The following is a 13,963-nucleotide window of genomic DNA, read 5'->3' on the forward strand; positions in this document are numbered from 1 at the left end:
ACTCATATGAACCAAAGCTCTTTGAGAGCCCTTAACAAATCTTAAAAGGAGCCCTAAGACAAAAATTTCAGAACCACTATACTACACAGTGAAACAAGGAAAATGTGAAAATACAATCGAAGGCCAACTGCTCTGAAATAGCCAAGAATTCGGAATTAGTACACAAGGACTTAAAAGCAGCCATTATAAGTATGGTCAAGGTTATAAAGATCTCTTATAATAACTGAACAGATCAGAAATACCAGCAGAGAAATGAAAACTCTTTTTTTAGAACCAAATGCAAATCTAGAACTAAAAAATACAAAATAAGAAATTTCCTGGATGGGTTTAACAGCATATTAGAAATTACAGAAGAGTCATAACCTTGAAGATAAACCAATAAAAATTATTCAATACGAAAAAAAAAAAAAAGTTTAAGGTTTGAGGCCATATGCCGTGCGTGTGGCCCTAAAAAGCAAAAAAATAAAAAAATAAATAAAATTCAGTATGAAGAACAGAGGGGAACAAGATGAAAAACAATGAACAGAACCTAGGTAACCTTTGAAAGAATATAAAGATATTTAAAATATGTGTAACTGGACTCCTAGAATAAAAGTAGAGGAAAAAAATCTGGCATAGTGTTCTATAAATGTTAGGTCAATAGGCCAAATCTGGACTGCCACATGTTTTTGTACATAAAGTTTTAAGGGAATACAACTCATTCATTTACTTATAAGTCTACGACTGCTTCTGCTCTACAACAGAAGAGTTAAATAGATAAACGGAGACTCTATGACAAATGAAACCAAAAATATTTGCTATGTGACTTACAGATAGTTTGCTGTTCCCTGGTCTAGGTCTTTTAGGTTCTTACGAAATTTCTGATCTAGTTATTCTATCAACTACTGGGAGGTGTCAAAAATCTCCAACTATGATTATGGATTTATTTATTCATTTAATTCTGTCAGATTTTGCTTGATGTATTTTGAAACTGTACACATTCATGATTGATTGATCGGAAAGACAGAAGAGTCTTTTCATCATTATGTTATGTCCTTCAATATCTTTGGCAGTACTTATTGTCTTGACGTTTGCTTAATTTATATTAATAAAGACATTGCAGATTTCTTATGGTTACTATTTGTATAGTGTATCTTTTCCTATCTAAAATGCTTTTTCTTTATATACATATATTTTTTTTCCACTGTACAGCATGGGGACCAAGTTACACATACATGTATACATACTTTTTCCTCCCATTGTTGTGTTGTGATGTAAGTATCTAGACATAGTTCTCAATGCTACACAGCAGGATCTCATTGTAAATCCATTCCAAGAGCACTCCATTAACCTAAAATGTATTTCTTATAGGAAGCATATAAGCTAGGTCTTGCTTTTCTTATCTCCAATAATCACTGCTTTTTGATTGGAACATTGAGTTAATTTATACTTTTCTCTGACTGCATTTTTTTTTTTTTTTTTAAAGAGCCGCACCCACAGCATATGGAGGTTCCGAAGCTAGGGGTCTAATCAGAGCTGTTGCTGTCCGGCCTACGCCACAGCCACACCAGAACCAAGCTGTGTCTGCGACTTACACCACAGCTCATGGCATCGCCGGATCCCTAACCCACAGAGCAAGGCCAGGGATCGAACCTGCAACCTCATGGTTCCTAGTTACATTTGTTTCTACTGCACCACAATGGGAACTCGCCAGAAATCAATTCTTGATCATGAGATTTCGGGTCTTCATTTTATTTTCATTTAAGGTAATAAAAGGTGCATGCTGATCATTAACTGGAGAAAAACGTCAGTGAATCTGGAAACTAATCCTTATTAAGTTTCAATGGGAAATGCAGTAAGGAGATCTGTTGTTGGTTAAATTATGGACTCTTTCAAATTAGTTGGTTCTCCCTCCAATGCAAAGGAACCAAAAATAAAATCACTTCCTTTTGGAAAAAAAAAAAAAAAAACAAATTTTTTTTATCACTCTTTAAACAATTCGACTATTCTGTCCCTTGTAGTTTCCTTCCTGTTTCCTGTTCTTGGAGTTTGTTGAGCTTCCAGGAACTGTGGGTTCACAGTTTTCATCAAATTAGGAAGTTTTCTAGCCATTATAATCAAGAGTTTTTCTATTCCACTTACAGACATATTAGGCCTTCTAAAGTTGTCCCACAGCTCACCAAGCCCTATCCATTTTTCTTCCTGTGTTTTTACATTTTTCTTTCTGTGTTTCATTTTGGACAGTTTCTGTTGCCATAGCTTTGAGTTCACTAATCTTTATTCCTGCAGTGTCTAATGGCAGAATATATATTCTTTTCAAGTGTACATGGTATACTCACAACAGAACATCTGATAGGCCATAAAATAAGTCTCAATGAATTTTAATACTGAAATATTAAAGACATGTCCACCAAAATTAAATTAGGAATCAGTAAGAGAGAGCTATCTAGGAAAAAAAAACCCCACAAAATATAGAAATTAACATTTAAAATTTTCTAAATTAGAAAAATTTTAATGAATGATGAAAATACATTAAAATTACTGGGATTCATCCAAAGCAATGCTTAGACAGAAATTTCTATCTGTACTATTCACATTTAAAAACAAGTAAATACAAAATTAATGAAGCAAAGTTCTGCCTTAAGAGGAAGGCAAACTCAATAATTAGAGGAAGGAAATGAAGAGCAAAAACCAACAAAAAGAATTCAATAAAAAAAAATTAGCAAAGCTAAGAGTTGGTTTGTTGTTGGTATAGCTGCTCCGGAAGAGCTTGGCAGTTCCACAAAATATTAAAACATAAAATTACTACATGAAACAGCAATTCTACTCCTGGGTATATATCCAAGAGAAATGAAAACATGTCCATAGAAAAACCTGTACATGAGTGTTCATATCGGCATTTTTCATAATAGCCAAAAAAGTAAAAACAACCCAAATGTCGATCAGGTGACAAATTGATGCATAAAATGTGGTATATCCATATAATGGAATACTATTTGGCAATAAAAAGGAAAAATACAACATGGATAACCTTGAAAACACTATATTAAATTAAAAAAAAAAAACTTGATCATAAAAGAGCACATATTCTATGATTCCACTTATACGAAATGTAAAATAGGCAAATCTATATAGACAGAGAGTAAATTGGTACCTGCCTACTATGGCTGATTTGGAAAGAAAACAGTTGTGCAATTTCTACTGGAAGTGATGAAAATGTTCTAAAGCTGACTGAGACAATGGCTGTACAACTCTGAATATACCAAAACCCACCAGATTAAATAATTTGGTAAACTGTATGGTATACAAATTATGTATCAATAAAGCTGTTACTTTACAAAGATCATTAAAAAGATTTTTTTAATGTTAAAAACTAGCTTGACTGATGAAGAAATGAGAAACAAAGAGGAACAAAAAGGAAACACACAAATTATAAAATTATTAAATTTAAGAAGAGCTCTCTCTACAGACTTTACAAAAAAATGAAAGGAAAATGGGGCAAGATTATAAACAATTTTACCCAATATATTTGATAACTTAGAACTGGACCAATTTCTTGAAATATACCATTAGCAAAGCAGACTGAAAATAAAACAGAAAATCTGAATGGCCCTAAATCTATTACAGAAATTGAATTAATTGTCAAACACTCCAACAAAGAAAACTCCAAGCTCAGATGGCTTCACTGGTGAGTTCCATCAAACATTTAAGAAAACACACATACAAAACAATCTTATACAAACTCATTCAGCAGCAGAGGATATCTTTCAACTCATTTATGAAGCCATTATAAATGCTGATACCAAAATTAGACAAAGACATTGGTCAGGGGAGTGGATTCTAGATTATTTTGATAAATCCTTAACAAAATATTAGTCAAAGTCATCAATATATTAAAACAGATTAACATATCATGATCAGTCAGGTAGGGTTGGTTTTATCACAGTAATTTAAGGCAGTTTAACATTTAAAAAACTAAATAATGTAATTCATCACATTAACAGAATAGAGTGGAAAAACCATGATCATCTCAAAACATGCAGAAAATATTTGACAAAATCCAACAAGTTAATGATAACAACTCTTAGCAAACTGGGACAAAAGGGAAGTTTCTCAACTTGACACCATTAAAATAAATAGGAAAGCCACAGATTGGAAGAAAATATTTGCAAAACATATCTGATAAGAAACTCATATCTGGAATAGATTAAAGAGAAAAAACAAAAAAAAACTTCTACAACTCCATAACAAAAAGATAGGTAATTCAATTAAAAAAGGGTCAAAGATTTCAACAGACACTTCATAAGGAAGATATTTGAATGGCAGTGTTCATCATCATGGATATCAGGGAAATGCACATTAAAATCACAACAAGGCACACTACAAATACACCTGAACAGCTAAAATACCAAATACTGGTGAAAATGAGGCACAAGTGGAACCCAAATATATAGTTGGTGGGAATACAAAACTGTCCAACACCTTTGGGAAGAGATGAGCCAGAATGGCGGGGGAAGGGGGTGTGTGTCAGAGTCCAAGCAAGGTGGGAAGAGTATCTATCTAGCCGGGCTGAATGTTCAGCACAGGGTGTGGGAGCCTGAGTAGGGTAAGGAGGTCATTTGTGCAGGGTAGGGTATTGGCATGGTCCAAGTTTTTCACTGTCAGGGAAAGGCAAACAGGGAAAGAACTAGAACTGACCCTATGGTATTAGTCTGGAATTGGTGCCATCACTGTAAACTCATGGTTTTCAATATATATAAACTGATATTGAAACAATACAAATGTGTTTGTATGTGTATATAAATAATATAAACACATATGTGTGTATCTGCCTATGAATATACATGGTTACACACATTCACTAGCTTTCTTCACTGAGGGGTCCTAGGAACAGCAACATCCAAACAGCAATGAATGGAATTAATATCCAGATGTCAGCTTCATAACTATTATTCACTAAAAGGAACCTAAAAGATGATGCCAGGGCTGAGGGAGGCAAAGTACAAAAAGCTTGGACCATCTTATTCTGTAAGTATAAAAGGGCCCAAAGAATGATGGCAACATGTTGAAAAGACGCAAAAGCCACCCTGAAGGGGTACTCACTGGCCAAAGGTGGAACAATTTGTACATCAATAAAAATAACAGATTTTCACCCACTGAATAAAAGAGGAACCATAAGTCCTATTATAAATACATGAATATTTATTTAATATTCACTTATAAATAAACATAAAGGAATAAGTTACAAATTTGAGGAGAACTGCAATATTTACATTTCAAAGTACCTTCTCACAACATTTATCAATTACAAATGGAAAAATAACTTTACAGTAGAGAAGTTTGACAGCTATCGCCTTAATCAAATGGTCAGAGTGAAAATCTAATTAGACACAATGAAACTGTGTACCATCTGACAGGATGAGCTATCACTTTTATGATATTCCTGTCAAAGATGTACATATAACCTAAAATGAATGGTGAAGAGACAGCAAACAAATCCAACTTGAGGGACATTTCATTCTACAAACTAGCTCTCCTATAATTTTCAAAAATGTCAAGGTCATTGAAGTCAGATAGGAACTGTCTAAGATACAAGGATAACATGACAACTGTATGCAACACGTGAAAGGAACTACATCCTTTTGCTGTAAAGGACATATTGGGACAACTGGCAAAACCTGAACAGGGTCTGATGATTAGACAGTATTGATGTATTGATGTGAATGTTCTGATTTTAAAAAGTTGTATTGTTTTATAGGTGAATATCCTACATACTTGAAGATGATGGGGAATCATTTCAGCAACTTACTCTCAAAGTGTCCATAAAAATAAAGGTTTTTACTCAAAAGTTTTCTGTAAACTTGAGCATCTCAAAAAAGTTTTATACAACCACTATGGAAAACAGTATGGAGATACCTCAGAAAACTAAATACAGAACTACTGTATGATCCAGCAATCCCACTCCTGGGCATATATCCCAGACAAAACTTTCACTGAAAAAGATACATGTACCCCTATGTTCAGTGCAGCACTAGTCACAATAGCCAAGACATGGAAACAACCTAAATGTCCACTGACAAATGAATGGATTAAGAAGATGTGGTACATATACACAATGACTACTACTCCACCATAAAAAAACAACAAAATTATGCCATTTGAAATCTTATCTGACTTCAAAGAAGTTGAATAACACAAAATGTATTAACCATCAATACATTAGATCTTATTAAAAATTAAAAATTTTAGAGTTCCCGTCGTGGCTCAGTGATTGACAAATCCGACTGGGAACCATGAGGTTGTAGGTTAGATCCCTGGTCGTGCTCAGTGGGTTAGGGATCCAGCGTTGCCGTGAGCTGTGGTGTGGGTTGCAGATGTGGCTCAGATCCCTTGTTGCTATGGCTCTGGCATAGGCCGGTGGCTATAGCTCTGATTCGACCCCTAGCCTGGTAACCTCCATGTGCTGTGGGAGCAGCCCAAGAAATGGCAAAAAGACAAAAAAATAAAATAAAAATTTCTCATCAAAAGAAAATGAATAAAGAAGCAATAAAATAGAGTTCCTGTCATGGCTCAGTGGTTAACAAATCTGACTAGAAAACATGAGGTTGCAGGTTCAATCCCTGGCCTTGCTCAGTGGGTGAAGGATCTGGCGTTGCCGTGAGCTGTGGTGTAGGTCGCAGACATGGCTCAGATCCTACGTTGCTGTGGCTGTGGTGTAGGCCGGTGGCTACAGCTCTGATTAGACCCCTAGCCTGGGAAACTCTGTGTGCTGCAGGAGCAACCCCAGAAAAGACCAAAAAAAAAAAAAAAAAAAAAAAAAAAAAAGGCAATAAAAAGACAAAAAGCACATTTTTAAAATTGGCAAAAGCAGCTGAGGTCACTGTGAAGGCATGGGTTCAATCACCAGCCCAGCACAATGGGTTAAAAGATCCAGCACTACCAGTGCTGGACTCAGTGATTGACAAATCCGACTGCAGCTCGGACTCACTCCCTGGCCCGGGAACTTCCAAATGCCACGGGGGCAGCCATAAAAATAAATAAAGTAAAATGGGAAAACGATTGAACATGCTTTAAAACAGACTTCAAAGACAAGACAAACACTTTGCGTATTCCAAAATTTAGAATGAACATCCGATAGAATAGGGCACTAAGATGAGATTTTTTGAAATGTATATGATTTAATATCTTGTTTCGAAATACATTTAAGAAAAATACCACTTTGACATATATAAAACTCCTTTTCCTCCACACATTAAAGACTTAAACTGGCTAAAAGTTCTATTCACTACAAACACCTAGGAAATGAGCACAATCATTAGATATAGTTAGTGACTCAACTCTGAAACCAAAGCATTCCAAGTTTTGGATAGTTTTAACTGAAGTCTAGTACCACTTACCTGCACAGATAAGAATCTTCTGGGAGTTCCCGTCGTGGCGCAGTGGAAACGAATCCAACTAGGAATCATGAGGTTGTGGGTTGGATCCCTGGCCTCGATCAGTGGGTTAAGGATCTGGCGTTGCCGTGAGCTGTGGTGTAGGTCACAGAAGTGGCTTGGATCCTGCGTTGCTGTGGCTGTAGGTGTAGGTCGGCGGCTACAGCTCCCATTAGACCCCTAGCCTGGGAACCTCCACATGCCTCAGGTGGGGCCCTAAAAAGACAAAAAAAAAAAAAAAAAAAAACTTCTGAATTTCATGCAATCAGACATTACAGAAATAAGCTAAGCGTTTAAGAAGAGATGACTGTCATTCACAGTTCCCAATTTTGAGATTCTGCGTTAATACAGATTCGTCATTTTTACTGATAGATTTTGTAACGTACTGGATTTATGGTAAATGTTAATGTGAACTTATAAAACCCATTTAATAATAAAAAAAAATGCTGCCTCTATCTTTTTTGTCTTTCTAGGGCTGCACCTGCAGCATATGGAAGTTTCCAGGCTAGGAGTTGAATCAGAGCTGCAGCTGCCAGCCTATACCACAGCCACAGCAATGGGGGACCTGAGCCACATCTGCCACCTATGCCACAGCTCACGGCAATGCCAGATCCTGAAGATACTGAGTGAGGCCAAGGATCAAATCTGTGTCCTCATGGATACTACTTGGGTTCATTACCACTGAGCTACAATGGAAACCCCCAATTTCATATTTAGTTGTGACATGAATTAGACGAAGTATTCTACTGCTTTAAAAAAAAATCTGAAAACAATGCTGAACTTAAGAACTGCTATGCATTTTACTAAGGCCAAGAAATCCACAGACCTGTTGAGAAGGATACATTCACCACGGTAACGGCTAACTGCTTAGGTACACTGAATAGGACATACATCACTGAAATGATCGTTCCACAAACACATACAATTCTTATCCCCATAGATTTTGCATAACACATTTTATTGCAGTACTTACAGGTGCTACTATTTTTCCTGTCTGTCCAACTTGCATGTCATTGGGAACAAAGCCAGCATCAACAGCTGCACGAGAAGCACCAACTAAGGACAAAAAATATTTGTCATTTTTTTAAGCTCTGGTATTCAGCTAGTTGGGATATTTATTGATAACTATTAAAAAAGACACTGACATAGTACATACATAAAACATACATTTTAACTTGTTGGGATGTCATTATATAAACGTCCTTTACCCAGTAAGTTCATAGCTTTTAAAGAAAGCTATAATGCCATTACCCTGGGACCAGATAGAGAGTTACATATAAACACAACAGAAAGGTTTAATCTGTATTTTCTACCTAAAAATTAGAATTGAACTAGCCTGCTATCCTCATTCAGCAGGAGGCAGCAAGCCCTGTACTAGGAGGAAAGCCACCCCCTCTCCTGGCAGGGGTCAACTAGGAGCCACAGGTCCTCTACATCTCCATCTAGCGAGGACCAAAGAGGGAGCCCTCGACAAGACAATACTCCTCATTACCTCCTAACACTCAGCCTCACAAGCACTACCTAACTTCAGTCAGGCAGGACTAAGCACACTCTGCCCTTTATTTCCATCAGTCACTGCAACAAGCCCCACACTCAAGGTTATCCTTCATAACCCATACGCTGATCTCCATAACACCGTGCATGCTCCCCAATTCGTACCCAACTCCCACTACTCCTCCATTCCTCAACACTTACACCATGATTTCTTGATCTCAGAGCCTAATATCAGCAAACCACAAGTATCTTCCATTTGTCTAGATATGTCCCGAGGACGAGGACTCCCTAGGCCCTCTCCAACAGATACAGCTTTGTCTGCCACCATCCTCATACCACTGGGCCTAGAGGTGGTACTCCAGGCCCCCCCACTGCCAATCTCAGAAAGTTTCCCCTCCTCCCTCCTTAAAAGCCTTCAGCTTTGACTCTCATGTCTTCTGACTCTGGCACCCATATATTGCCATGTCATCTATCAACCAGCAAGCAGGTTAATCCTCTTCATTTCTCAGTGATTTTTAGCTTCTGGGTCTTTGTCACTTTCTCCAATACTAGTCTTAATTCTTCATGACTTCAACACCCTGGCTTCTCAGTTTCATGACAGCAACCTCCATTCAACCTCAGCTACACCCATGGTCATATCCCCAACTATCCATTACCAATATCCCTCAATAATCTAAGTTCCAAAGTCTCTCTGGGACCTCCTCTTTCCAGTCCAGCTGCCTCCTTTTAGTATCCTACTCCAACAATCCTCTGACCATCGAGATCAACAATACTATTCACCATCCTTCTCTCCCCTCCTGTTCTCTCTTCTTTCTTTACCCAGTTTAATTTCCATGATCAATGACTCTAATCACACCTTTGCATATGCCTTCAATTTCCTTGCCCTCCTCTTAATCTTCACACTCAATTGGAAAACCTCTACCTCTGGTTACTGACTAAGCAATCGTTCCACCTTTTCCATACCTGTCCTACTATAGTTCAGCATGACTAGAGGAAAAACACCAACACTTGTTCATGTTAACTGGGTTTTTACCTAAAATAAATAGGCCTTAATTCTCTTGCTATGTCCTAAACTATAATTTCATATCTCCTGCCTACTTCTCTGGGGGAAAAAAACAAAAACAAAAACAACAAACCTGAAACAATCAGAAGAGAACAATTCTCACTTCAACATGCACCTGTGTCCATATTTTCTAATTTACTCAAGGATATTGTTCCAGAAACTTTCTTATCTCCTGTATGATTAATCTCTCCTTAACTGGAGCATTCCCATCAGCGTGTAAACATGCCATCATCTATATAATCGTTAAAAAGTCCCTCTGTTGGTCCTGCTCCCCCTGTAGCTACTGTCTATTTCTCCGCTCTCCTATACAGATAAATCCTTCTAAAGAGTTATCTGTATTCACTGGCATTAGAGACAGGCCTCCCATTCTATTTCTAAAAAGTTTTATTAAAATATTAACACAGAGAAAAGCACAAAAATCACAAATGTAGTATTTGCTCAATGGCTTATAATAAAGAGAATACAATCATGTAACCAATACCTAGGACCACTCTTTTAAACCCATTCCAATCAAGCTTTTTAAATTTTTTTTTAAATTTTTTAATTTTTAGGGCCACACCTGCAGCATATGGAGGTTCCCAGGCTAGGGGTCGAATTGGAGCTACAGCTGCCGGCCTACACCACAGCCACAGCAACACAGGATCCGAGCCATGTCTTCGACCTACACCCCAGCTCACGGCAGCACCAGATCCTTGACCCACCCAGTGAGGCCAGGGAGTGAGCCCACAACTTCAAGGTTCCTAGATGGCTTTGTTTCCACTGTGCCACGAAGGGAACTCTGAATTCCAATCAAGTTTTTGCCTTCACCATCCTACTAAAACTGCTCAAAGTCACCCATGGCCTCTAAGTGGCTAAATCCATCAGTCACTTTTCAGTGCCCATCTTCCTTAACTATTAGCAGCATCTGACACAGTCGATCACTCTTCCCCTTACTCCAACGCTTCACTTGGATTCCAAAACACTGCACTCTCTATCCTGGTTTTCCTGCCTTGCTTACCCACTCCTTTTTGGACTTAGTTCTCCTTCTCCCATATCTCTTAATCTTGCCGTGTCTAGGTTTCAGTCCTGGGACCTCTTTTATATCTACACTCAATCCCCCCGGTGATTTCATCTAGTCTCATGGCTTCAAATACTATAATACAACTGAGTCCAAAATTTCTATCTCTAGCCCAAACTGCTGAATTCCACATTCCTACACTAATTGCTTAACTGACATCTCTACCAGGATGTCTATTATTAGACATCGCAAAACTTAGAACAGTCATTTCTCAATATCTGCAGGGGACTGGTTTCAGGACCCCACAAGGTTAACCAAATCTAAGGATGCTCAAGTCCCTTATATAAAATGGCACAGTATTTGCATATAACCTACACACACCCTCCTGTAGACAGGCACACCTCAGAGATATTGCCAGTTCAGTCCCAAACCACAATAAAGCACAGTACATGGATGTGTTGGGTTCCCAGTGCATACAAGAGTTATGTTTATACCACACTATAGTCTATTAAATGTTCAATAGCATTATGTCTTAAAAAAAAATGTACATTATCTTAATTTAAAAATACTTTATTGCAGAGTTTCTGCTGTGGTACAGCAGGCTGAGGATCCAGCATTGCTACAGCTATGCGTAGGTTGCAACCGTGGACTGCATTTGATCCCTGGCCTGGGAACTTCCATGTATAGTTGTGGCCATAAAAAGAAAAAAAAATTTATTGCCCAAAAATGCTAATCATCATCTGAGCCTTCAGCAGGTCTTTTGGCAATAGTAATGCAAATATCACTGATCACTGTAATATAATAATAATGAACAAGTTTCAAATATTGTAAGAATTACCAAAATGTGACACATGAAGTGAGCAAATGCTGTTGGAAAAATGGCACCAATAGGCTTGCTCAACGCAGGGATGCCACAAACCCCCAGTGTGTGAAAAACACAATATCTGTAGAGTTTAATGCCTGTACTTTAAATTTTTTATTTTTTTAATTTTTATTTATTTCTTTGGGCTGCACTTGAGGCATATGGGAGTTCCCAAGCTAGGGGTCCAATCGGAGCTACAGCCACCGGCCTACGTACGCCACAGCCAGAGCAACACAGGATCCGAGCCACACCTTCGACCTACACCACAGCGCATGGCCATACTGGATCCTTAACCCACTGAGTGAGGCCAGGGATCTAACCCGCATCCTCATGGATCCTAGTCGGGTTTGTTAACTGCTGAGCCACGAAGGGAACTACCACAATGCCTCTACTTTAAATCATCTCTAAATTTCTTATAATACCTAATAATGTAAATGCTATAAAGAGCTGCCAATATGAGGCAATTTCAAGCTGTGTTTTTTGGGGGAGCTTTCTGGGATTTTTTTCCTCCCCCAAATATTTTTTATCCAAGATTGGTTGAATTCATTGCAGAACCTGCAGATGTATAGGGCTGACTGTATGCCCAAAAGCGAACTCTTGCTTTCTCCTTGGAAACTGTGCCACTTAGTGTATTCCCTACCTCAGCTAATACCAACTCCATCCTACCAGTTGCCAGATAAAAACTTGCTCAGAATCTATATTCGATCTGTCAGGAAATCCCAAGAGTTCTACATTCAGCCACATACCCTGATACTGACTATTTCTGCCCATGTCTACAACTACTAACCTGGTCCAAGCCATGAGCATCTCTCACCTGAATGATTGAAACAGCCTCCTAATTGAGCTCCCTGTTACTGCACTTATCACTCTATAGTCTATTCTCAAAGTTGTAGCCAGAGTGATTCTTTTAATATTTGTCAAATCATGTGACTCTTTTCTCAAACCTTTTAATGGTTCCCCATTTCATTCAGAGAAAACCAATCTCCTTAAAAAGGCCTCCAAGCCCCATATGACCTGGTCTATTACTCCCAATCTAATCTCTTAGGACCCACGCTTTTCGCACTTTTCATTCCAGCCACACTAGCCTCTTTGCTATTCAACATAGAGGCCAGACATGTTCCTGCCTCAGCCAAGCCCTCTGCACTTTCCTGGTCCCTCTACCTGAAACACACTCACTCAGGTCTCCTCATGGCTTGCTGCCTTACCTTCTTCATACCTTTATTTGGATGCTTCCTTATCAAGGCCTACTCTAACCAGCTTATTTAAAACTGTAACCCTCCCTCTCCAATACTTGTCATCCTCCTTTTCCTGTTCTATTATTTTCCATTGCATTTACTACCCTCTAACATGCTATATTATTTACTAATTTACTGGGTTTAGTGTCTAAGGCAGGCAGAGAAATGGCCACTCCAAAGTTATACTCACTTTCTAATATCCAGAACCTCTGATTACTTGTATGACAGCAGATATGATATAAAGTTAAAGATCTTGGGAAAAGGCACTTATTCTGGATTATCTAAGTAGGCTCTAAATGTCATCATAGGAGTTCCCGTCATGGCTCAGTGGTAAACGAATCCGACTAGGAACCATGAGGTTGTGGGTTCGATCCCTGGCCTTGTTCAGTGGGTTAAGGATCCGGTGTTGCCGTGAGCTGTGGTGTAGGTTACAGATGCGGCTCGGATCCCACCTAGCTGTGGCTCTGGCATAGGCCGGCGGCTACAGCTCCGATTTGACCCCTAGCCTGAGAACCTCCATATGCCGTGGGTGCGGCCCTAGAAAAAGGCAAAAAGACAAAAAAAAAAAAAAAAAGTCATCACATGTATCCTTGTAAGAGGGAGAGAAAGGGAGATATGACACATATACAGAGAGAAGAAACTTATATGAAGACAGAGGCAGAACCTGAAGTGACACGGCCACAAATTCAGGAATGCCAGGGCAGTCTCTGGTAACCGGAGACAAACAGATTCACCCCCAGAGGGAGTATGGCCCTGTCAACACCTTAATTTCAACACACTTCAGGCCTTTAGAACTGTGAGAGAAATTTTTTGGTTTTTTTTTTTTTTTTTTTTTTAATCTTTTTAGGGCTGTACCCACAGCATGTGGAGGTTCCCAGGCTAGGGGTCAAATCAGAGCTG

General features: G+C 38.5%; 1 protein-coding gene across 2 annotated transcripts in view; it reads right to left on the reverse strand.

The window, feature by feature from the left end:
* Nucleotides 1-13,963, reverse strand: part of ETFA (electron transfer flavoprotein alpha subunit) — an 89,768-nt gene that overhangs the window by 50,286 nt on the left and 25,519 nt on the right. For both annotated transcript variants that reach the window (NM_001244403.1, XM_021098281.1), the window contains exon 9: nt 8,386-8,468. In NM_001244403.1, the coding sequence (NP_001231332.1) occupies nt 8,386-8,468 (83 nt within the window). The remainder of the gene's footprint in view (nt 1-8,385; nt 8,469-13,963) is intronic.

The sequence above is a fragment of the Sus scrofa genome, chromosome 7 (assembly GCF_000003025.6).
Source record: "Sus scrofa isolate TJ Tabasco breed Duroc chromosome 7, Sscrofa11.1, whole genome shotgun sequence".
NCBI lineage: Eukaryota > Metazoa > Chordata > Mammalia > Artiodactyla > Suidae > Sus > Sus scrofa.